The sequence below is a fragment of the Notechis scutatus genome, chromosome 3, assembly GCF_049901735.1.
Source record: "Notechis scutatus isolate UNSWTSFEM ecotype Mainland chromosome 3, rNotScu1.2, whole genome shotgun sequence".
In the NCBI taxonomy this organism is placed as follows: Eukaryota; Metazoa; Chordata; class Lepidosauria; order Squamata; family Elapidae; genus Notechis; species Notechis scutatus.
The window spans coordinates 206832238-206857968 of NC_142011.1; the positions used below are offsets into that span (position 1 = coordinate 206832238).

The following is a 25731-nucleotide window of genomic DNA, read 5'->3' on the forward strand; positions in this document are numbered from 1 at the left end:
TCTAGAATTAAGGAAAAAATTCCTGACTGTGAGAACAATAAATCAGTGGAACAGTATCAGTAAATGCTCCAACACTGGAAGTTTTTAAGAAGATATTAGATAGTCATTTGTCTGAAATGGTATAGGGTTTCCTGCCTAAGCAGGGGGTTGGACTAGAAGACCTCCAAGGTCCCTTTCAACTTTGTTATTCTGTTACTGTATTCTGCTAACTGCCAGAATGTATATGAACTCTAATAAATTCAGTATGAATATGGTCTTCCCAGCCAAGGACAGCTGATTTGTCTATCCATGGGAGAGAAAATGAATGCCTTCCCCAATTTTACACTTTGTTTGGCATTTCCATAATGTTAAATAAGAGGAAATCTTAAAGTGGAAAGTTTCTACCACATTAAGCTTTCTTCATCTTGTTCACATTGACTAATTTGGCTGGCCACCCAAGCAAATTCTTCCGCAAGTTTCTCCTTGATGCTTGCTTAGCACAAGGCCCATTTCCCTTTACATCTCAAAAAGGCCAGACCTGAGTGAAGTCATGAGATAAACTGATAATTTTGTCCAATTCCAAATTTTGTTGAAAATTATAAACACTTATCATTGTCTATGGGGGTAAGACAGTTAGGGTTCAAACAGGGTTTTTGATGGGGGGCACCTTTGGAATCAAAAGATTCAAAGAGGGAATCAACCTAGAATAAAGGAGAAATTTTTTCTTCAAAGGAAAAAAAAACAAAACAAAACTGCCAGCTCCTAATTAGCAAAGGCATCAACATCTTATCTGTGGTGGAAAGTTTGAGGTTGGGTGACCAAGAATTGGTCCCAAGCTTTGAACAGTGGAAAAAAATATGTGAACCCTCTGCCAGTTAGAAGGGGGAGCCGATAGATGGCCTCTCTTGGACCTTCCTTTCCTTACCCGCTTTTTCAGCATTGTCGCCTTTTCTCCCATCCCAGTTTCTCCCAGTAGCTCCTCTGGGGCAGGACTCTGGAAGTACAAAACCTAGGGCAGGGTTAGAACACACAGACTCCTGGCCTCTGGCCTGGAGCTTTCACCATTAGGCCAAGTCTCATTCAATTTTGCAGACATATTTCTTTAAAATTATAGCTAAATTATAGCTTCTATCTCTAACCATCCATCCATCCATTATCTATCTGTCTGTCTGTCCGTCCATCCATCCATCAATCCATCCATTCACCATCTATCTATCTATCAATGGAAATTAATCAAGGAGAGAACCAGCCTAGAACAAAGAAGAAATTAGTTGAAAGTGAGAACAATTAATCCTTGGAATGACTTGTCTCCAGAAGTTGTGAATTCTCCAACACGGAAAGTTTTTAAGAAGAGATTGGACAACCATTTCTCTGAAATAATATAGGGCTGCCTGCTTTGCAGAGAGTTGGACTAATAGACTTCCAAGGTCCCTTCCACTTTTTTCTGATTGATAGTGGCACTCCTTGGAATCAAAAGATTTGAGACAATCAGCCTAGAACTAAAGAGAAATTTTCTGACAATGAGAACAATCAATCAGTGGAACGGGTTGCCTTCAGAAGTTGTGGGAGCTTCATCACTGGAGGCTTTCAAGAAGAGATTGAACAGCATTTGTCTGAAATGATACAGGGAGTTGGACTAGAAGACCTCCAAGTTCCCTTCCAGCTCTCTTCTGATTGATTGATTGAAGTATAACTGTAGGGCCATCACCATGTCACTTCTTATGTTTTTGGCATTTAAATATACAGTGTGTCCTTCCCATTTATACTTCTGTTTTAATTCCATTTTTTTTCAAACGCCATCTTTGAGGTCAGCCTGTTGCCAAGTTTTCCCATTTATGATTTGATCGTTCAGTGAGATTTGTAGCATATTTTTCTCTCTCTCTCTGCATGCAGCATGACTCAGAGCTTCTCTGCATCTGATCTCCATCGGTTCTCTACTTCAGAAGGACTCGTATTTTATATCTGCCTTTTTATGGGAAGAGAAATGAAACTTTAGCTTCTCCACACTGGGCCATTAGAGCAAGAAAGGGAGCCATAGCTCGGGACAGTCAAGGAGAGGAGGGTGAAAAAACACTTAGATAAATTCAACCCTCCGAGGCCAGATCGATTACACCCAAGGCAGGAACAAGAGGAGACGATTGCAGGATTGCTCAAAGTGACCTCTGAGAACTCCTGGAAAAATGCTGAAGAGCAGAAGATGGGAGGAGAGAAAATGTTATCCATGTCTTCAAAAAAGGGGTAGAAGGAAACGACAGCTCTGTTAGCTTGACACGCGTATTGATTCAGACCAGGCATTCACTTGTTCAGATATGTGTCTATCAATCTCTACAGACTGTCTGAAATGGTATTGGGTTTCCTGCTTGAGCAGGGGGTTGGATTAGAAGACCTCTAAGGTCCATTCCAGCAGAATGACATTCTGTTATCCTGTTGTTTGTCTGTCTGTCTGCCTGTCTATCTACCTCTATTAATCTTTCTGTCTCTCTCTAGCTATCATCTATCGATCAATCAATTTATATCAAATTTTCTCTCTCTCTCTTTTCTATCTATTTCAATCAAGCTTTCTGTCTCTCTCTAGCTATCATCTGTCTGTCTGTCTGTCTATCTCTATCAAGTTTTCTGCCCCCCCTCTCTATCTATCTATCTATCTATCTATCTATCTATCTATCTATCCATCCATCCATCCATCCATCCATCCCCTATCTCTCTCAGCTTTCTGTCTCTATCTCTGCCTGTCTTCTATCTATCTATCTATCTATCTATCTATCTATCTATCTATCTATCTATCTATCTATCTATCTATCTATCTATCTATATCTGCCTGCCTGCCTGCCTGCCTGCCTGCCTATCTATCTATCTATCTACCGTGTTTCTCCAACAATACGGCCTCCACCAATAGGAAGCCCCACCATGTTTTATTGGCATAAAATCAAATTAAGCCCCTCCCCCAAATTAAGCCCCATATTAAACATGCAAAATGGGGGAGAGCGAGGGGGCTTTCCGTTAGTAAGTACTTTTGTTGCATGCCCGGATATGGTGCTGCCTGCATTGGTGGGGCACTTCATATCGGGAGACCTTCCACCGTTGCTTCTCCCTTCTCCCTTGCTGCCCCTTCTCCCTTGCTGCGCGGCGTTTGGGCAGCCACGTGCCAGTCAGCTCCTCCCTCAACCGGAGCCCTGAGGAGACACTGACTTCAGGCGCTCCGTCTTCCCTTTGCTTTGAAGGTAGCGAATTATTTATAAAGCCTCCCTGCCGAGAGGGCACCAGCCACGTGGGGAGGCTAATTTCCGGGGGCCTCTTCCGTTCCTCCCGACCTCCCTCGCTGCGCGCCTCTAACGCGCCGCTCCCTTCAGCCCAGCGAGCTCTTCCACCTCAAAGAAAGGCCAGGCGGGCGGCTGCGGGCAGCAGCAGCGGGTCGGGGGGCGGACTTTCTGTCTCTGTCTGTCTATCTATCTATCTATCTATCTATCTATCTATCTATCTATCTATCTATCTATCTATCTATCTATCTCCCCCTACCTACCTATCTATCTATTCCCCCCCTCAGCTTTCTGTCTCTGTCTATATCTATCTATCATCTATTATCTATCTCATCTCTGTCTCTGTCTCTCCCTCCATATCCATCCATCCATCCATCCATCTATCCGTCCATCCATATGTTTCTGCAGGGAGGGGGCCAAAAAGACAAGACAGCAAAACTAAGCCCCATCCTTTTTAACTTGACAGCATACACAAAACAAAGGACAGGCTTTTCTCTTACATGGTGTTGACCAGGATCTTTACTTTTCTGACTCCTCTCCCTGGAGACACCCTGGTATTTTCCATAGGGGGGAAAATGTTAAATAAGCACACTCCTTCATAACTCCCCATGTGGTGGGGTGGTTGCACTAAGAACTGATGGCTGGTATCCCACGAACAATCTGGCAGCTATCCAACAGTCATCGACTAGGAAGGAGTCGATCTGAGGTTTTTTGCCCCCTTTCTGGAATGGGCTTTTCCCACATCTGTGTAGAATTACCAAATTGCCCTGAGTTGGGTCCCCATCATGGATTGCAAGTGGGTTTTTCCCCGCTCCGATTCACAAGAGCCGCTGTCTAGCAGTGATGTTTGCGCATCAAACCCGTCAGGAATCACAGTTTTTAGACAATATCTCCCTCCAGGGCAATTTTAGGAAGTGGAGTCTGTCGGTTGGCAGGTTTTGTTCGGCAGGCAGATGCCAGCTGTCTACAGTCTTCAAAAGCCTCCTTAGATGTCTTCAAGGTCTCGGGGGAAGCAGCACCGCTTGGCGGTGTATTGAAGGCTGAATTACTTCATGTTAAGCAATGGACAAGTCGCTGGTTGGGTATTCTTTTTTTAAATATGTTTTTATTAAGTTTTTGTTATTACAACATAATGCATCATGGTTCCTGAAAGCTATGCTGGTTCTTGCCATAAATAACTTGCTACATTATATTTGCATTTATCTAATCTTGATTAATAGCTTTAACTATAATTACTGTTCTTACATTCTTATATGCTCTACATATTTACATTTTACTTTCTTGAGGTCTCTTGCAGTTAAATTTCTTATCTTATTTCCTGTTTCTGTTTGTTACCCAATCATACCATTTATTCCAAATTAAAAAGTATTCAGAGTTTTCTCTTTCTTTCAGTTTCAGTGTTAACATATTCATTTCAGCACTTTCCATTATTTTTTGTAATATTAGCTCTTCATTAGGAATATTAGGCATTTTCTATACTTGTGCAAAGGCTATTCTGGCGGCTGTTAAAATATATAGCATTAAGGTTTTTTGGGCGTTGGGGGAGGGAATTTGCTCTTTAATAATAATTCCTAGAAGAAAGGTTTCAGGTCTGCACTCAATCTGGAAGTTGGTGATCTCCTGTAACCAATTTTTAATTTGTATCCAGAATGTCCTGGTCTCGGGGCATAGCCACCACATATGGTAGAATGTACCATCAACTTTTTTTGCATTTCCAACATTTTGGGCTTATATTGAGGTATATTTTTTTCCAATCTCATTGGGGCCAGATGCCATCTGTAAAACATTTTGTACAGATTTTCTTTATATGCTGAAGATATAGTTAGCTTATAGTTTACATTCCATATTTTCTCCCATTCTGTCATGCCCCTGGTGGAGACTGACTCTGAGGGAGAGGAGGGAGTGGAAGTGTGGAAGCCGACAGGGAGTGGAAGTGTGGCTTCCGAGATTGTGGAGGAGGCTGGGGAAGGGCAGAGGCCAGCTGAGCAGTCAGAGGAGGACCCAGGCCCACCCCCTCCTCCATCCTAGGGCATGCAGGGAGGAGAGGATAAGGGAGAGACATGGTCTACTTGGGAGGAGAGGGCCTTGATCCTCTTCATGGGCTGCAGGTGTGAGAACTGCATAAAAGTTTGGACCTGCGTTCTGGCAAACGCTGGAGACAAAGCGTGTTTTATTTTGGTCTATCTTGGTTGGCGTCCTTCCAACAGACTGTGCCTTGTTATCTCCTTTGAATTTGGTAATTACTTATCCCGATCCGTTGTGGAAATTTCATCATTGTAGTTTGTTTGGTTTGTTATTTCACCTCTATCTGCTCATTAGATTAGGACTGTATTGCTTTCTTTTGAAGACTATTTTTGAGTACGTTTTATCTCCAACTGAGATTATTGAATAGTGGGGCCAAGTTGGAGGCATTAAAGGACATTTATTTATGTTTTGGATTTTGTTACGTTTGTGTTACACTTTGGGTCATCACACATTCCTCTCACTCTATAGTATATCCAAAATTCTGCGCCCAAGTTATCATTGTGCCCTCCACTGTTTCCTCTTCCATTCTGAAATCTAATAAGTATTTATATATTTTTGATATACATTTTTGTTCTGGTCCCATTAAAATCTTGTCTAATTGGTTTTGCCCTTTGTCAAATCCAAAATCTTCCAGATTTTTTTTTTTTAATACTTATTTGGATTTACAAATATGCCCACCAATCAATTATATTTCCATTTCCATTTAACTCTTGATTTGATTTTAATTTTCCTTGACTGTCTAATAATTTATCATTACTTACCATTTTCCTTATATCTAAGGATATTTGGGTGGATCATGGCTTCCATGGTTGACAGCCATCGTAGTATGTTCATATAATGTTTATTTTTAATTTTCTTCCATGTTGTGATAAGTGAATATCTTATTAAAGAATGGTTAAAGTATGTATATTACTTCTTTTCTCCCACAAAAATGCATGCCAACCTATCTGGAGGTCATGACCTTCTAGCGTTAAAATTCTCTTGTCTCTTAGCTTGACCCAATCTTTGACCCAATTCAGCACCGGCTGCTTGGTAGTAGAACGCCCATTCTGGTAATCCAAGACCACCTCTGCTCCTATTATCTTGTAATAATTTCATTTTAATACGTGGCTTCTTGTCCAACCAGACAAATTTAGATGTCATTTTATTTAATTCTGTAAAAATAGGTTTTCCTAATTTAATTGGGATCATTTGAAATAGGTATATTAGTTTTGGTAGAGTATTCATTTTCAGTACCGCAATTCTTCCCAATAAAGACAATTTGAGTTTCGCCCATACTTCCAATTTTTTCTAATTTGCTTTACCAATTTAATATAATTATCCTCTTTTATTGATGAGCATCTGGAAGATAGCCGAATTCCCAAATATTTCACCTTTTTTGCTATCTGCAGTCCCATTTTATTTTCCAATTCTGTTTTCTGCTTTATAGTACAGTTTTTAACTATTATCTTAATTTTATTTCTGTGTATTTTAAGTCCTGCTACTTCTCCAAATTTTTCTATTTGTTGTAACAATGTTTGTCCCGTATTTATTGGGTCTTCCACTATAAATGCCAAATCTGCAAATGCCGGAACTTTATACTCTTCTTTTCTAATTTTAATCCTTATTATCTCTGGGTTTTGCCTGGTTGCGGCTAGAAGCACTTCGATAAAATAAATAGCAGAGGTGATAATGGACGCCTTTGTCTCTCTCCTTCCGCAATTTCAAAATCATCCGTGTAATCTCCATTTATCAGCACACTCGCTATCTAGTTTGAATACCCAGAAGGTAATGCTTGCTGGCCCCCCCATGCCTCCTGCGCGTGCATGCGTGACATCCCCTCGTGCACTGCGTGTCTCTGCGCATGTGTACATGATCCCCTATTGCGCGCTATGCGTCTTTGCGCATGTGCGTGCAATTCCCCCTCATGCACTGCACACCTGTGCATGCGCACATGATTCCCCCCTTGCGCACCCTGCATCTGTGCATACGAGCATATCTCCTGTGCACCCCCTTCTGCCCCTGCGCATGCGCACCAGATACCCGACAATCAGTTGTCGGGTGCGGCACGTGCACATACACAGTGGGCCTCTTCCGGGCAGCCCTGCATCACTGCGCATGCGCATTCACCTCCCTCCTCATGCCTCGTGCGTCTGCGCATGGATGCATGACTCCCCCCTCGTGCGCCGCTTGTCTCTGTGCATGCGTGCGTGATTTTCCCCCCATGTGTGTTGTGCATCTTTGCGGTTAGAAACACATCTGCACACGCACACCGATTCTCCCCTTGCCCACCATGCATCTATCTGCACATGCACACATGTCTTCCGCGCACCCCCTTCCGCCTCCTGTGCATCCGCACCAGGTACCCGACAATCAGCTGTCAGGCTGCGATGCATGCACATATGCAGTGGGGCTCTTCCGGGCAGCCGTGCATCCCTGTGCATGCGCACCCCTCCCTCCTCACGCATCGTGCATCTGCGGACGCATGCGTGGCTCCCCCCTCGTGTGCCGCTCGTCTCTGCGCATGTGTGCATGATCCCCCCCATGCGTGTCGTGCGTCCTGCGCATGTGCATGCAATTCCCCCTCACCCACTGCACATCTGCACATGCGATTCCCTCATGCACCATGCACCTGCGCATACACGCATGTCTCCTGCACACCCCCTTCCGCCCCCTGTGCATACGCACCAGCTACCCGACAATCACCTGTCGGGTGGCGGTACGTGTGCGCATGCGCAGTGGGGCTCTTCCAGGCAACCTCTCGCGTGCCAGGAGAAATGGCTCTGCATGCCACTTCCAGCACGTGTGGCATAGGTTCACCAACACGGGACTAGAATGTTGTAATGACGAGGCAGTCGAGTTGCTTGATCATGATCAACTGAATCATGATGAACTTTATTGGAGTCTAGTCTTGCATTTATGCACATTTTTAGTAATCCTCCAACATTGGTTAACTTTGGTTACTGCTTAACTTTCGTCACTGTTTAGCATAATAGTAATTAACACAATTAATTATCTCTAGTTAAAGTCTAACATATGTTTACTTCCTCTCTCTAATCCTCCTTTAGATTAGTGACTTTGTTTGCCTGAGTTGTATTTGCTTGGAAACATTCTTTATCTGAGTTTTGCCATCCCAGATTAGAACATTCCTGCAATTACCACTCTACACTAGAAGATCTCTTCAAAAAGAGATTTGTTCTCCTGCTTGAGCAAGGGGTTGGACGAGATAGAAGATCTCTTCCAACCTTATTATACTATGATCTATATTTTTCTCCTTTGTAGCTGAAGCAGAAGAGCGTTTGTAAGCACGATCTACATATTATTTTTTTTTAACCCTGGCATGCTTCCTTCTAGCTCCTTCACCATGTGGGACAGCCCTAAGTTATGTTTTTCCCTTTCAAACTAAATCAATAAATGCATCTGAAACCAATTGGAAAACATCTCAACGGGCTTCCTGGCATAGTGATGGGAAGTGTCAGCACCCAGAGTTGCACATGCCTCAGAATTATGCAAAATCCTCTCCTCCGGCCCTTCCTAGTCAGGCTTTGAGAGGGGACCTGGCCTCAGATCCAAAGGAAGGGATGCTGGGCCATCTGGGCCGAAGCCCAACCTTTGATGTTGCCCCCAATGAAAACTGACCACGGTCTGTTCTCTTCTTCTCCCCCCACCCCACTGCCCTTCTAACATTTGAGTTACTTGCTGCCACGGCAGTGACGTTCATCCAAATTTAAGCACAGCCCTTGTTAGTTGCACGAGGTACATGGTTCCTTCATGTGCAATTCTTCTTGCCAAGCCGAAGCGCCCTGAAAATGCTAATTTTGCTGCGAGAATAAGTTAAAAGGAGCTAAAATTAAAAAGCCTGCCTTGAGGATGAATGTCAGATGGAGCTCCAAGGGGGAAGGACTGAAGGCTGGTGTTTAAGATGAGGGAGATAAATCTGCTGTCCCTCAGTAACAGTTTCCATATGTATTTGCTAGCACATGACCTTTGAGCAAAAAAATTGTTGTGGTGGGCCAGACGTTTGTCACAAGCTGGCTAACAAGAAGGGTGAATACGGCTATTTATGTAGTCCTTTCCAAACGCTCAGAGGTGCTGGTTTAATTTTGTTTGTTCAGATCGGTCCATTTTTTGCATTTCATTTTTTCAAGAGCTTAGAAAAGGGAGTTAAGTCTTTCTATTAAAAAAAAAAATTCACTGAAGAGAATAATCCTTTATTTCTACATTGAGGCAACTTCTGCATGAGGCAAGAAGAAAATTTTGGACAACTGGGTTTGCAGGAGAAGCATCTAAATGGCTAGAAAAGCAATGGACTCGGGGCCAAGAGTCAGGCGTTGATTTGAGTCCCAAAGATGCTTTTTCAAGAGGGAACTGGATTTTGTTTTTCCTTGAAGAGGTTTCGCTCCTCATCCAAGAAGCTTCCTCAGTTCTGATGGAATGGTGGAGAATGGAAGGATTTAAATGCCTTGCAGTCATCTGGTCATTTACACTCTGAGAAATTGTTGAGGCCACTTGGAGGTTTATCCCACTCGGCCCCATTCTAATAAATCTCCAAGTGACCTCAATGACTCTCAAAAAGAGTGCAAATGACTAGATGACTGCAAGGAATATAAATCCTTCTATTCTTTGCCATTCAGTCAGAACTGAAGAAGTTGGATGAGAAGTGAAATGCCTTCAGGGGAAAAGAAAAGAAAAGTCCAGTTGCCTTTTGAAAAAAGAAACCACTTTTGGGGCAGCCATGACCTGAATCTCCGTAGACATAAATTGTGTGTTAGAAAGTTCTTAGCTTTCAACATTTTTACTCACCTTCTTGCTTTCCCATTTTCTGTTAATTATTAAGGTTAGGATCTTCTGTATGTGATCTGTAAAATAGTCCTTGGGTAGCTCTATTTTCTTTTAAAATTTCTTCTAGCTTAATCAGTAAGATCCCTTGTATATAGATAATCCAAATAAGTATTGGACAACACAGAAGGATAAATGTGTATTGAATTTGGAGCTGTGGGTGGTTCATGTAAACATTTGAAACATTTCTCTTTCTTTTCTTTTTCCAACAAAAGGCCAAAAATGAGAATTTTGATTAATTTAGCTAAAGTTTTAGAGTTTGATTGAGGATATTTTATTTCACTTTTTTCCCTTCTTCTCTTCTTCCTTCTCCTTTCCCTCTTTCTCTCTTTCCTTCTTTTTCTCCTTCTTCACCTCTTCTTCCTTCTTTCCATCTTGCTCTTTCTCTCCTTCTTTCCCCCCTCCCTCCCTCCCTCCCTCCCTCTCCTCCTCCTCCCTGTCCCCCCTTTCCCCTCCTCCTTTCCCTCCTCCTCTAGTTTTATCATATCATATTCTTTACACGGATGTTTCTATGATATAATAGAGCCATTTTCAGAAAGGATAGGCTACACCAATTGGTACCCACCAAACAGGGGTGGTATTCTATCAGTTTGGCCCAGTTTGGGTAAACTGGTAGTAAAAAAATGCTACCGTTTGGCCGAACCGGTAGTAAAAAAAAAAAAAAAAAAAAACAGCTACCAGTTTGCCAAACCAGCATTTTTTTCTTTTCTTTTCGGCTGACAATCAGCTGTTCTAATGATCAGCTGTGCCGGGATCCCCCTCGCAGTCTTACTGCTTCACCCAGCAGGCTTTGCTGAGGCCCAGGAGGCAAAAGCGATGCATGAGTGTGTGTGTGTGTGTGTGTGTGTGTGAGTGTGTGTGCTGCGCCCTTCCCCTGCACTCCATTTTTTTGCCTCCTCGACCTCAGGGAAGCCTCCTGGGAGCAAAATGGCCTCCCAAAAACCTTCCATGAGGCCCAGGAGGCAAAAAACAACAACACCCCAGTCACATGACCATGCCCGCCGAGCCACACCCACCTAGCCATGCCCACAGAACTGGTAGTAAAACATATTTTTATCCCACCCCTGCCACCAACATTAAAAATAGACGGCAAGCATACAATTCTAGAGAAAGCATTTGAAAGCTTAAACCAACCTAAAAGAGAAAAATCTGATTTATTGTATCATCTGCACATTCTCCTCAACAGGAACCTGTTGAGGCCTTCTGAGCACACCCTAGACACTGAAAATAAATAATATAAAACAAAAAAAGGGTCTGATTTAAGGGGTCCTAGGAAAGCCTAAATTCCTTGAAGTTTCCCCATGTAGTTATTAACTAATGGGATCTAGATTGGTATTTATTTATTTATTTATTTATTTATTTATTTATTTATTTGTTTGTTTGTTTGTTTGTTTGTTTGTAGCATTTATAAGATAACAGGTATAAGTATAAACATAGTTATGAATACATGAAATGGATACATATAAGAAAAATAAAAAGAAACAATAGTACAGGGACGGTAGGCACGTTGGTGCGCTTATGCACGCCCCCTACAGACTTCTTAGGAAAGGGGTGAGGTCAATAGTAGACAGTCTAAGGTTAAAGTTTTGGGTTTGGGGAAGAAACCACAGTCAGGTAGAGTATTCCAGACATTGACCACTCTGTTGCTGAAGTCGTATTTCCTGCAATCAAGTTTGGTGCGGTTTACCTTGAGTTTGTATCTATTGTGTGCTCTTGTATTGTTATGGTTGAAGCTGAAGTATTCATTGACAGGTAGGACATTGCAATGTATGATTTTATATACTATATTTAGATCGGACCGAAGGCGGAGTAGTTCTAGGTTTTCTAGGTCTAGAATTTCAAGTCTGGTGGCATAAGGTATTCTACAACGAGTAGAGGAGTGGAGAACTTTTCTTGTGAAATATTTCTGGACTTTCTCAACTGTGTTAATATCAGATACGTAATGTGGGTTCCAGACTGATGAGCTGTATTCAAGTATTAGTCTAGCAAATGTTTTGTATGCTCTGGTTAGTAGTGTGATATTACCAGAGAAAAAGCTATGCAGGATTAAGTTAACAACTCTTAATGCCTTTTTGGCTATGTAGTTACAGTGGGCTCTAGCACTTAGTTTCAAGGAGGAGGCTATCAATTGTCCCACGCAATGATTTTTGTAGCTGCTGCAAAGGAGAGACTTTGAATTTCAGCTATTTAGACCTGATCGGCTTTAATTAGCCTGAGGTTGACAGCTGAGATCTGAAATGGTGGCATGGGAATAGAAAGCAATCGTGCAACTCATTAGAAGCCAACCTTGGCCATTAAGGGACTCATCAGGTGGAACTTGAATGTCAAGTGAGGGGATCAGTTGACTCTGCATGAATAGGTTGGAGAAGAGAAGTCATCAAATATCTTTCCAGATCAATGGGAGGAAGTTTGACCTTCTCCCGTTCTTTCCACTACAAGCTCTGAGCCCAAACCAAATATACCTTTACAGAATATAGAATAATGAGAGGGATGTTGGTAGTTCAATCCTCTGCTTGTGCAGGAGACTTTATACCATTCCAGATAAATGGCTGTCCAATCTCTTCTAGAAAATCTCCCATGAGGAAACATCTACCACTTCTGGAGGCAAGTTGTTCCACCGATTAATTGTTCTCCCTGACAAGAAACTCCTCCTCAGTTCTAGGTTGGCTCTTATTTGATAAGCTTCCATCCATTACACTTTGTCTGGCCTTCAGGTGCTTTGGAGAATGGGTTGATACCTTCTTTGTGGCAGCTTCTTAAAAAAACCTTCAATGATGAAGCGCCCACCACTTCTGGAGGCAAGGTTAATTGTTCTCACCGTGAGGAAATTTCTCCTCAGTTCTAGATTGCTTCTTTCCTTGATGAGTGACCATTTGATGCCTTCAGAGAACGGATTGACCCCTTCCCTCTTCTTTGTGGCAGCCCCTCAAATATTGGAAGACTGCTATCATGTCACCCCTGGTCTTCTTCTTCTTCTTCTTCTTCTTCTTCTGATGAAGTTCACAAATATATTGTTCTCCAATGTGAAAGCAGGTCACAGGTCTGAAATATTAGAAAATTGCAATACTTCCAGTCAATCTATTTTGGCTTTTCGGGAAAACAGATTTAGCAAGCTTGTAAACAACGCCGCCAACTAGAAAACAATCGGAGGGAACCGAGACAGAGGGGGCAAAAACAGGTGGGGATGTAGGACTCATGGGGAGAAGTCTCCTTCCTAAACTAATTTGAATCCTGAACTTCTTAAATATAAAGCCGTCGGCTTTGTTCAGAAGAAATGAAAACCCACATTTGGAGCAGACGAGGAATCAAGTAAATATTTCCCAACATTTCACTGGGGAATTTCCATGATTGTTTGGAAGATCTGCATCTCCGCTGTACAGATTGTTTATGACAACATTTTAAATCCTGAAAACAAAACGTTGACGGGGTGGGTTGGGAGTTCTGCTGATTTTAATTATATCATGGTATCAAAATTGTTTATTTTGCTGCTGTCTCATGAGCCGTGGCAATATTTCTTTTTTCTGTGGAGTAGCAATTGTCCCAATTTTGCTGTCTTCAGCTTAATGATATGTTGTATTAATTTTGAGAGAGGCAAAACCCCACCGCCACCACCCGCTATTCATAAAAGATGGAATGCATTAGGAATTAATTGCTCCCGTGTCTTTCTCCCCGTCTACTTCTTCAGCAGCCGAAAATACTGTTAGAAGATCCTACTTTAGAATCAAAGTGTCCTCAAAATTTAATTATATTTTAGGAACAGCTGCATCGCTTCCTAAACAAACTCTGTAGAGATTCTCAGTCATCCAGGTCCATCATGGTTGTCCCAAAGGTGCTTTTTTCAAGAAGCAACTGGACGTTCTGGTTTTTCTTTTGAAGACGTTTCGCTTCTCCTCCAAGAAGCTTCTTCAGCTCTAACAGGACAGTGGGGAATGGAAGGATTTTATACTCCTTGCAGGCAGCTGGTCATTTGCATTCTTTCAGAGAGTTGTTGAGGCCACCTGGAGGTTTATATGTCCTCAGAGTCACTCGAGTGGTGCTAAACTAAGGGTGCTGACTGTTAGGTTTTGTTGTGATATGGCTGTGATTACTGCTCTTCTCGGAATAAAATGCACTCTGTGCATGCTCAGAGGCTGCAGCAGTCCAGCTGCAAACTCTCTCTGGTTGTCTTCAGTTTAATGTTTTTTTTTATAAAAAAAAAGAGTCTCTTTGTATTTAATTTACAGAGATACAATCTTTCCTTAAAAACAGGAAAAGGGGATGATGCTTTCTTTAGAAGTCTAGGGAGAGTCTCAATCATCGAGGTCATGGTTGTCCCTAAGGTGCTTTTTCAAAGGCAACTGGACTTTCTGGTTTTTCTTTGAAGATATTTCGCTTCTTATCCAAGAAGCTTCTTCATTTCTGACTGAATGGCGGAAGATGGAAGGATTTATATTCCTTACAGTCATCTGGTCATTAGTACTCTTTCTGAGAGCTATTCAGGCCACTTGGAGTTTTATCTGTGCTGTCAGGGTCACCTGAGTAGTGCAAATGGGTGTGTAACATCTTTCAGCACTACCAGGAAGGTTCCACGTGCATTTGCATTATTCAGGCGACCCTGAAGGCACAGATAAACCTCCAAGTGTCCTCAACGACTCTCCGAAAGAGTGCTAATGAGCAGATTTAACAGATTTAACAGATAATCAGAGTTGGAAGGAACCTTGTAGGTCATCTAGTCCAACCCCCCGCCCAAGCGGGAGACCTACACCATTTCTGACAAATGGCAGACCAATCTCTTCTTGAAAGTCTCAACTGATGGCACTCCCACAACTTCTTTTTTTTAAAAAAAAAACAAGTTTTATTAATTTTTAAAACACACAAATTATCATTATTCATTACATGTTTAAACCTTTTTCCCTTGTAAATTTAACAAGTCAGATAAATTATGATTCTGTTTTAAACCAATTTCCATATAATATACCAAAACCTCTTATTCAATTTCTCTTTACTTCTTTTTACTCTTATTCAATATCATTATTATTATTTCATCTGTTTCTTTCTGACTTAGTTACCATTATTCTCATTCTATATTTCTACAAGTTTTTACCAATTCTCCCCCAAAAAGACATATACACACAACACACAAAACATAAAAAATATCTTTTTGAAAGTAACTTGGACCCAGGTGTCTCTCTTCATGGACTTCAATTATATTCATGCTCATCTTACATATCATTACTTATTTTATTTACCATTCTAAGCCTTCTATATTAACTTCTCCACATATTTCACACTTCTTAATTCTACCTTAATTAATCATCTTAGTTTAAATCATTATATTTGTATCTTTTGTCCATTTTTTATCATCCCTTTGTCTCATCCCTTATGAAAAAAAAAGAAAATCAGTTTCTCCTGAAATCATTAATCAGAGTATGATGCCTTTCTATCTCCCCCTAAGTTAATCAAATTAATCTTTAAAATAATATCTAATACCCAATCAGATTTTGCTTGGTACATTCTATCTAACTAATACATCCAACACAATTAAGTACATAATTAGAGAATAAATCCAAATATTAAAAAGAAATACTATAATAAAAATTTTATAATAACATCAATACCATAATTTTATTAAACTCTTTAATTAAAACAATATTCTAAACCTCTCCTATTATTAAGTTTTAAAACCAATCATTTTTAAACATTTTAACATTTTAATCTCTTATCAACTCTTAAACCATTACAATACTACCATCTCATCTTGTGTACCTTGCAAAATCTTTTTTTTTTAAAAAAAATTATACTTTATCCATTATCCATAAAAATTCCTTTTTCCATTTAATTTCAAAACGTTGTAGCTTTTCTCCACCTTTTCCCTTTCTTTCTTTTCCCAACAAACCTTTCTACCCCCTTCTTCTAGCCTCTGCCTTACCGGCTTCCCTTCTCTGTCGTATTTCTTTTCCCCTTTGTTTACAATCATCATATTGGTTTTGCACTTTATTTTTCCCTTTCTTAAATGTTTTTTAGATCTTAAGTCCTTAAATCCTTTAGTTTTCTTCTTTCTCTTCTTTTCTTTTCTTTCTCTCTCTTCCTTTTTCTGGATCAAATTCTGAGATTCATTAAAGATGGCTCCTTCCTTTCTTTCTTGTTCCTCTGCTGTCTTCATCTGTTGTAATTTTTGTTGATAATTAGTAAGCGCCATTTCTAAGAAAAGGAAAGCTTCTTCCACACCATTTCTTAGTTCCTCAACAGAAAGAGCCATTATAAATCTTTTCTTTTCTTTTCTCCTTCTTTCTTCTTACAACAACCAGAATATTCAAAAGAAAATAAAAAAGATAAAACAGTCCCAAAGTTATCAATCAGTCCAAACCAAGGCAGAGTTCTCACTTTCTCCTTCTGGGGTGATATCAATCAAAGAGAAAGAAAGTCCAAATCTGTTTAAAGTCTTGTTACAATATATTCTAGTCTTCAAATCCTTAAGGCATCTGCTCCAACAAATCTTAGCATACAAATATTTTCTTTTTAATCCTCTCTCTTCCCACTCATCGCTTAAAACCAATTTCCACCTAAAAAATAGGTTTCTTAATATCCAGTTATTTATTCCGTAGGAAAAGAGGGAAAGCTATCCTTTCAGCACCTTCAAGCAGCCGCTTTTTCCTCTTCTGGCAGGTATTATTCAGAAAGTCATACTTTTCAGGAATTTTATTAAATATGTCTTAGAGTCCTAGGAGCCAAGAAAAACTTTCTCCTCTCAATCACTTTCTCCACTTCCTCCTGCGCATTCTTACCCGGCTGCCAGCTTCTTTGTGGCGGCCATTACGGACCGCCGCTGCACCGTCCTGGGAAAAGGGGTTCTGCCGGCCAGGGAGGGGTCTGCAGCACCCCAAACCCTTCTCCGGATCCCCTACCTTCAGCTGCCCCTGCAGGGCAGCCTAGCTCATGCACCCGGCTGGGTCGGAGCCCCAAAACGGCTAGCGCGGCAGGGGATCGCGCAGCTTCGCAAATCCCTGCCGCCGCTGAAGCCGACAAACCGGAAGTCCGGCACTCCCACAACTTCTGAGGGCAAGCTGTTCCATTGGTTGATTGTTCTCACTGTCAGAAAGTTTCTCCTTATTTCCAGATTAAATCTCTCCTTATTCAGTTTCCATCCACTATTCCTTGTCTGGCCTACAGGCACTTTAGAAAATAGTGTGACCCCTTCCTCTCTGTGGCAGCCCCTCAAAGATTGGAAGACTGCTATCCTGTCTTCCCTGGTCCTTTTCTTCACTAGACTAGCCAGGCCCAGTTTCTGTAATCATTCATCGCATGTTTTAGTCTCCAGTCCCCTCATCATCCTGGTTGCTTTTCTCTGTACTTTTTCTAGAGTCCCAACATCTTTTTTATAGTGTGGTGACCAAAACTGGGTGCGGTATTCCAAGTGTGGTCTTACTAAGGCTTTATAGAGTGGTATTAGTACTTCCCTTGATCTTGACTGTATCCCTCCGTTAATGAAACTTAGGATTGCATTGGCTTTTTTGGCTGCCGCCGCACACGGCTGGCTCCTATTTAGCTGGTTGTCCACTAAGACTCCAAGATCCCTCTCACAGTTACTGCTATTAAGTCTGATTTCACCCAGTCTATATGTCTCCTTTGGGGTTTCTTTTTCTTGCCTAAGTGTAAGACTTCACTTTTCTCTACCTTGAATTTCATTTTGTTAGATAAGGACTGTAAGGAATATAAATCCTTCCATTCCCAATTCTGCAGGGTTTTTAAAAGGCCAGAAACATTAGGAAGCAGATTAAAAGCCCTACAGGAATGTTGTAGATGGGTAACAACCCGGGGCTGTCTTTCCCAGTGGTATCTACCTGATCCACCAGATCAGGGGGGCAGGGCAGGTTATAGGTCATCTCTGTTCAAAAGGCCCATCTGGTGGGACCAAGAAGAAGGTTCTTTTCTGTGGTGGCTCCCTGCCTGTGGGACATCATCCCTGCAGAGATAAGTGTCAGCTGTGCCTCATGCAAAACCCAACAAAGAAATCCTTCAGCTCAGGGGTGGGATCTGACCAACATAATAACTGGTTCAGGGAGCACACGCATGTGCGTCAAACATGCGCTGTATGTGTGTGCGCACTACCGGCTCTGTCAAGCATTTACCTTCTCCAGGTGATGAGTGGCACTCAGCTGTGCCAAAGCAGACCAAAACCTCATCCCATAAAACCGGTTTGGTGTCAGCTGGTCTTTGAAGCTACTGTTCTATAGAACCAAACCGAACCGGTAAGAACCCACCCCTGCTTCGACTCCATTAAAATAGAGAAAAAATATTTTTTTTTATTGAGTTTGAAGTGACAGCAACAAAAGAAAAGCAAGATCTGAGGCCAGTTGGCGTGGAAATTACATATTGAAAGTTATTCCAAGTTGCCTCCCCCAGGAGTCCAGACTGGTCACCCAATCTGAGGTGTGTACAATGTCATATGGGGTAGATCTTCAGGCGGTTTCTCACCCATCTGGTATGCCAAGGCGGTTGACCTTGGTTTAGTAGAGATAAGTCTATGCAGTTGCTCAGTAAGCAGGAAAGCATCCCCTCCTTTTTAGTTCACCCAGAAAACATCTTAACTCTCCAGCAACCTTCCCCTCCCAAATACCAAATTATCCCACCACCCCCCGTTTCTTTGGCAGCCAACAAGAAGCGAGCAGCAAAAGATGTCAAGAAAACTTTGTGGAGGCTGACATTAAGATTGATCCCCATTTTGACACTCTTTTAAATGGCCCTAAAGACATGGTTTTTGTGAGTGCTCCATCGTTGGAGGAGGTTAGACTAGAAGACCTCCACGGTCCCTCCCAACCTAATTGTTCTATGTTCTGTATGCTATAACATTGTTGGTTGAATCTAAAATGATCCACACTTCAATATCCTCCTGATCCAGTCTAATGAGAGAGATATGTTCTTCCTTTTTTTTTTTAAAGTCAGCACGATGTTAGGATTCCAGCAATTGCCCTAATTAAAACATGAGCCTCGAGCCAGGCTTCAAAAACTTCCAAGGATTTATTAGGAGCGAACATGTTGGCATGACCTGCATGAAGCCGATTCTGAGACACGTAATTCACTGTCACCCTTGACCCTGGTTTTCCCCCCACACCCTCTGGGTGTATCATAATTCATATTCTCCGACAAAACACGTTCATAGCCAAGAGTCATCAATCACGTTTTCCAATTAGGCATTTGCAGGGCAGAAATTCCAGTAGCTTAGTTATAATCTTTGCAAGTTAAGAGTGGAATGCACTTTCGTTTTTAAACTGCTTTTACTGCTCTTTCAAATTCCCCCTCCCCCTTTCTGTGTATGGCAGCTCTAAAACAGGCATAGAAATGTTTTATGAGTTGACACACAAAGTGGATTCTTTCAGCCTTGCTTTGTCACTGCATTTATCTCAAAAGGAAAAGTCGGCCTGGCCTCCTCAACAATTTCTCTTTATAATGGAAGTTTAGGTCACCTTAGATCAGGAAGGGGAACATATAATCGAGTGTGTGCCTCTGACCTTCTGAAGAACTTGCAGATCTTACATTCAGCCTCACCTTGATAAAACGGGCCTTTGGCTCAGGGGTGGGATTCAAATTTTTTAACAACTGGCTCTGTGGGTGTGGCTTGGTTAGTGGGCGTGGCTTGGTGGTCATGTTATTGTCTGGGCATGGCAAACTCAATATCACTCACTTTGAGGCACTCATCTCCTCGCCTGGCCTCTCGTGACTGTGGGGATGCTGCAACAGTCGTAAGTGTGAAAAAGGGTCATAAGTCACTTTTTTCAGTGCCATTGTAACTTTGAATGGTCACTCCACACAAGCAAAGTACCAGCAAAGGAGGGGGGAAAAACTCCAGAGAAATTCCAGAGACAGGAAGTCTAGTCCTGCCAAGAAAGTAATAAGGGTTAATGGAGAGGCAGTTTCTGTCAGCAACACCAGAATGTTTCCTTCCTGCCTTCCTTACAGGATTAGGCCAGTAATTTCTTCTAACAACCGGTTCTCCGAACTGCTTAGAATGTTAACAACCGGTTCTAGCGAATAGGTGCGAACTGGTAGAATCCCATCCCTGCTTTGGCTTCTAGTAATGTGAATGTATTCTTTCTTGTTCTGACCTTCAAGCAAAAGTTTGGAGATGATTTTGCAAGGGTATTCATCTAGATTCTTCCTTTCCCCACTCCTTTTCTTTTCTTTTTCTTCTAGCCAACATACACTATAACTCCCGGAGTCAGTCTCTACGGTCTACAGATAACCGGAAAAAAGATGACATTGAAGACTTCCAGCAATATGGACATCCTGCACCTCAGATAGGTACGTAGCCCAAATGTTAGCAGGTAAATGCAAGAGACCAAGAACAGGTGTCAGGTGCAGAAAACAAGTCCTTACCTGAAGGTTCAAATTCGCTGATTTGGTTTCCAGTAGGGCAGAAGAGACAAAAAGGGGAGGTTAAAAATGGAGAGATCATTGGCCTCCGGATATTCACTTCTAAGACATTATTGGACGGTCTTAGACCAACATCCTTAACCTGGTTATAAAATCCACCCAATTGGGGAGATTCGCTCAAGACTTGGATCCATCAATTAAGCCAACAATTGGGGTATGAATAGCAATGTCAGTGTGAGGTCCTTAGTGCTTCCTTTGGTTGTTTCCTTGTAGACATGTCATTACCCAACTAGGTGACAGCATCAGCGCTGATGGTGGTACCCAGTTGGGTAATGAAAGATCTGCAAGAAAAGAACCAAGCTCGGAGGGCACCAAGGACCCCACAGTTCAACCCTGAGCTACAAATATTCTCTTCTACTGCTACTATAGCGAGTGTCCTGTAGTATTGGAACAATCCTTCTCAGTTTGGCAGCTGTCTATATAGCAATGGGGGTGGACAATTGCTGATACTAGGCGAGATAGAGGTTGTCTTTGACTTACAACTGTTCATTTGGTGACCGTTTGAAGTTACAACGGCACTGAAAAAAGCAACTTATGACCATGTTTCACACTTATGACCTTTGCAGCATCCCCATGGTCTCGTGATTTATATTTATACTTAACAACTGACTCACATTTATGACGGTTGCAATGTCCCTGGGTCACAAGATCCCCTTTTGCAACCTTAGGATGAGCAAACTCCGTAAGGGAACCAGATTTGCTTAACAACCGAGTTACTCGTTTAACAAATGCAGTGATTCGGTTAACAAATCTGGCCAGACAAAAGGCATAAAAGGGGCCCAAACTCACTAAACAAATTTCTCACTTAGAAAACATAAATTTTGGGCACAATTGTAGTCGTACGTCAAGGACAGCCTGTATTGCATATATCAGGGAACCTATTGGCAGGTGCAAAATCCAGGTGCATACAGGAAGGTTTAAATTAGCTGGTGTCTTTGTTACATTACACAAGGAATCTTCTCAACTAATGCTCAGCATCTGGTTAGAGCTTGGTTACAATCAACGGCAACCAAGCGGGGCTGTGTGTAGAACTTTGTGGCTGCGTAATGACTCTAAACCAGGGTTTCCAAACTTGGCAACTTTAAGACTTGTGTACTTCAAATCCCAGAATTCCTCAGCTAGCCAGTAAAGAAAACTCTTGGCTGCCACCTAGCATCACCGCAGAGTTTTGCAGCTCAGATGGTCAATTAGTAAACTTAATTATCCCAGATAAAGACAGGATGACTGGTTTAACCTCATGCATAAATCTTGCTTCGTTTAAATCTAGGGATGCCCCAAAAGTGCTTTTTTTTTTTTTCTCAAAAGGCAACTGGAATTTCTCTGTTTTTCCTTGAAGAGGTTTCACTTCTCACCCAAGAAGCTTCTTCAGTTCATACATTCAGAACTGAAGAAGCTTCTTGGATGAGAAGCAAAATGGTTTCAGGGACATTAACGACAGGCTGCGTTAATGCTCGTTTGCAGTGTCCTGTGGTTCTACGGCCACATTTCAGCACATTTTTGCTGAAAACCAATACTTATTTCAGTTTTTGGCAAAAGTGTGTCCATAACAAACCCTTGGTTCACTTAATAATGATGCATTGACTTAATGACACTGCAAAAAAGGTTCGTAAAGTCAGGTCATTCAGACGACAAGTTACTATTATGATGTACGACTGCAATGGGCAGGGTCCATTATGGGCATTTCTTAAGGACTGTCTGTAATGGAATTCTTGCTTAATACATCCCCGTTGGCTACCTGCATTATTTATATAGCTTGTATAATTGCCTACATTTGACCTTGGCATCTCAAAGAAGGAAATGCTCCCTGTTTCCATTGTCCCACTTGAGGTCAAAGAAGAAAAGTTGGCTCCCCAAGAGAGAGTACAACCTGGAGAATCCATGCTACGTCTCTCTTGACCCATGTCTACATCTCTCTCATGCCAAAATAATAACAATAATAATAATTGCAGACCGTTGGGTGTTCGATCCCAGGATAAGGTAGTCTCCTGTGTTCTGCACCTTGACAGGTGATCCAGCGGCGGAAGAGTGGTCGCCCTGGAGCGTCTGTTCGACCACCTGTGGGGAGGGCTGGCAAAGTAGGACGCGGTTCTGTGTGTCGTATTCGTACAGCACCCAATGCAGTGGGCCCCTCCGGGAACAACGGCAATGCAACAATTCTGCTGTCTGTCCAGGTGATGTCCTTCACTCCCTCATTTCCCCCTTCTCTCTTCCAGCCACTGGGCAGGGTCTGCTTCCTGCTGAAAGAGCTTCAGAATCAAACCCGATGGGAAACTGCAGAATTCTGCAATCTGTATAAATAATGCACACTAAACACAGCACCTGAAATAGTTTTGGCCTGTGGAGGTCTGGGTGTTCTCTAAGCTTCTTTGTTGCCTGAAATTGTGTCATTGCCCAACTAGGTAACACCACCAGTGCAACTGTTATCCAACTGGTTGCAGAATATAAGATAACAGAGGGATGCAGTGGCTCAGTGGCTAAGACGCTGAGCTTGTCGATCAGAAAGGTCGGCAGTTCAGCGGTTCGAATCCCGAGCACCGCGTAATGGAGTGAGCTCTCGTTACTTGTCCTAACTTCTGCCAACCTAGCAGTTCGAAAGCATGTGAAAATGCAAGTAGGAAAATAGGGACCACTTTGGTGGGAAGGTAACAGCTTTCCATGAACCTTCGGTGTTTAGTCATGCCATCTACATGACCATGGAGACATCTTTGGACAGTGCTGGCTCTTCAGCTTTGTAACAGAGATGAGCACCGCCCCCTAGAGCCAGAAATGACTAGCACATATGTGCAAGGGAAACCATTACCTTTTAAGGGACCTTGGAGGTTTTCTAGACCAACTCCTTGCTTAAGCAGGAGACCTTAAACCATTCCAGATCAATGGCTGTCCAATCTCTTCTTCAAAACCTCTAGTGATGGAGTCCCCACAGCTTCTGGAGGCAAGGTGTTCCATTGATGAATTGTTTCTGTTAAGAAATGTGTCTTTACTTCTAGGTTTAATCTCTCATTAAGCTTCCATCCGTTACTTCTTGTCTTGCCCCAAGGTTCTTTGGAGAAGAGATCGACTCCTTTCCTCTATGTGACAGTCCCTCTGTCAACTCATAAAATATTTCTATGGTCTTTTTAGAATTGCCAACAGAAAGGAAGGGGTGAGCAGTGCAGCAGCTTGCAAAATGAAAGTGCATTCCATGAATAGTTTTCAAAGATAGTAACTAGGTGACCGAAGTTTCTGCCATACAAAATTCTAACTGGAGAACATGATTGATGACTCTTGGCTATGGATGTGTCCCATTGGAGAATATGAATTATGATACACCCAAGGGGTGGTGGGAAAACCAGGGTCAAGGGTGACAATGAATCATGTGCCTCAGAGTCGGCTACATCCAGGCAGTGCCGGACATGTTAACTCCCAATAAATTCTTAAGTTTTGGAAGTTTGGCTCAAGATACATGATTTAATTGGGGGTAACTGCCGGAATCCTGACACCCTCAATTATTGCAAGACTGCTATCATGTCACTCGTAGTCCTTCTCTTCATTAGACTAGACATTCCAGGTTCCCACAACCATTCTTCATACAGTTTACTGATGAAGTTAGTTGTACTGATGATGTTACCTAGTTGGATGATGAAACATCTTCAGATCAACAAATCAGTTCAGAAAGAACCAGGAAGTCCAGAATTCAGCTCTTAGCTACAGATGTTCTCTTTTATTAGATAGTTTTCCCTAACTTGGGCTATTTCCGAAAGGGTTATAAGGAACTTTGACTCCGTTCCAAGTCACAATGGGGGAAAAAAAATATATCACCTCATGCTTCCTGCCTGCCTGAGAGATTTCACCCACAAGCATATGTTTTCAGTTGTAAAAATAATTCAATGTGTGCTCTTGAAAAGGGCAAACCAGTAAGATGGTTGCAGTGGGATGTTAGAGAGATAATTTGTTTTGTGTTCTCATTAAAACACCCGATTGATTCTCATCTCCAAGATTATATATCTGTGGAAACTTGGATGGGGCCTCATCAACACTTCTTTATGTATCCTTAATGAGCCACAAAGATGTTGTGTGGACTCTGACGTACACAAATGATACAGATACTGTATGTTGTACGTCATCTGTGTGATGACATCAAAGAATACATTCTGACATTTGGACTAACACCTAGGGGTGAATCCTGTTCCACTCTTGAGATCAAATTCTGGCTGCATGTTAGAGAAGAGTTCGGAAGTTTAAAAACCATCAGGTCTGTGGGGTCCTTGGTGGTCTCTAAGCTTGGTTGTTTTCTTGCAGACGTTTCATGACCCAACTAGGTAACATCGTCAGTGCTGGAAGGGTTTGCAGAGAGGAGGAGCAGGAGGAGGACTGTGGGATACTTAGTAGTCTCTGAGCTTGGTTGTTTTCCTGTTTCATGACCCAACTTTCATGACCCAACTAGGTAACATCATCAGTGCCTGAAGGCAGTGGGGTTTAGGAAGAGGGGGAAGAGGAGGACAATTGTGTGTGTGTGTGGGGGGGGTCCTTGGTTCTCTCAGAGCTTGGTTGTTCTCCTGTAGATGTTTCATTACCAAATAGGTAACATCATCAGTGCTAGAAGAGAGGGGGGCTTGTGGAGAGGAGGAGGAAAAGGAAGAGGAGGAGGATTGTGGGGTCCTTGGTGCTCTCTGAGCCTGGTTGTTTTCTTGCAGATATTTCATTAGCCAACTAGGGAATGTCATCAGTGCTGGAAGGTAGTGGGGTTTGTGGAGCGGAGAAGGAGGAAAAGGAGGAGGAGGAGGAAGATTATGGGGTTCTTGGTGCTGTCTGAGCTTGGTGGTTTTCTTGCCGGTGTTTCATTAGCCAACTAGGGAACATCATCAATGCAAGAAGGGAGTGGGGTTTGTGGAGAGGAGGAGGAGGACGACGACTGTATGGTCCATGGTGCTCTCTGAGCTTGGTGGTTTTCCTGTAGATGTTTCATGATCCAACTAGGTAAAACCACCGAACTCAGAGACCACCAAGGACCCCACAGTTCCATCCTTAGTGACAAATATTCTCCTGCTTATCAGGACTACCAGATGAGCTGGTCTACCAAGTCCTGATTTTCAGCCTCCCAATATGGGGAACTTAGAATGCAATGAATCACCGAATGAAATTGTAATGAATTAATTAACCAATAAATTTTTCATCTGTGGAGGCAAATGACTGACACGGCCAATTCAATGGATCCCCAAAGGAATTCTGTTTAGGAATTCTGATCCTGTGTAAGTTTGATTAG

General features: G+C 42.2%; 1 protein-coding gene across 1 annotated transcript in view; it reads left to right on the forward strand.

Moving 5' to 3' along the window:
* Positions 1–25731, forward strand: part of ADGRB1 (adhesion G protein-coupled receptor B1) — a 380456-nt gene that overhangs the window by 155918 nt on the left and 198807 nt on the right. The window contains exons 4-5 of the mRNA XM_087958904.1: positions 20250–20357; positions 22496–22660. Coding sequence (XP_087815030.1) covers positions 20250–20357; positions 22496–22660 — 273 coding nt within the window. The remainder of the gene's footprint in view (positions 1–20249; positions 20358–22495; positions 22661–25731) is intronic.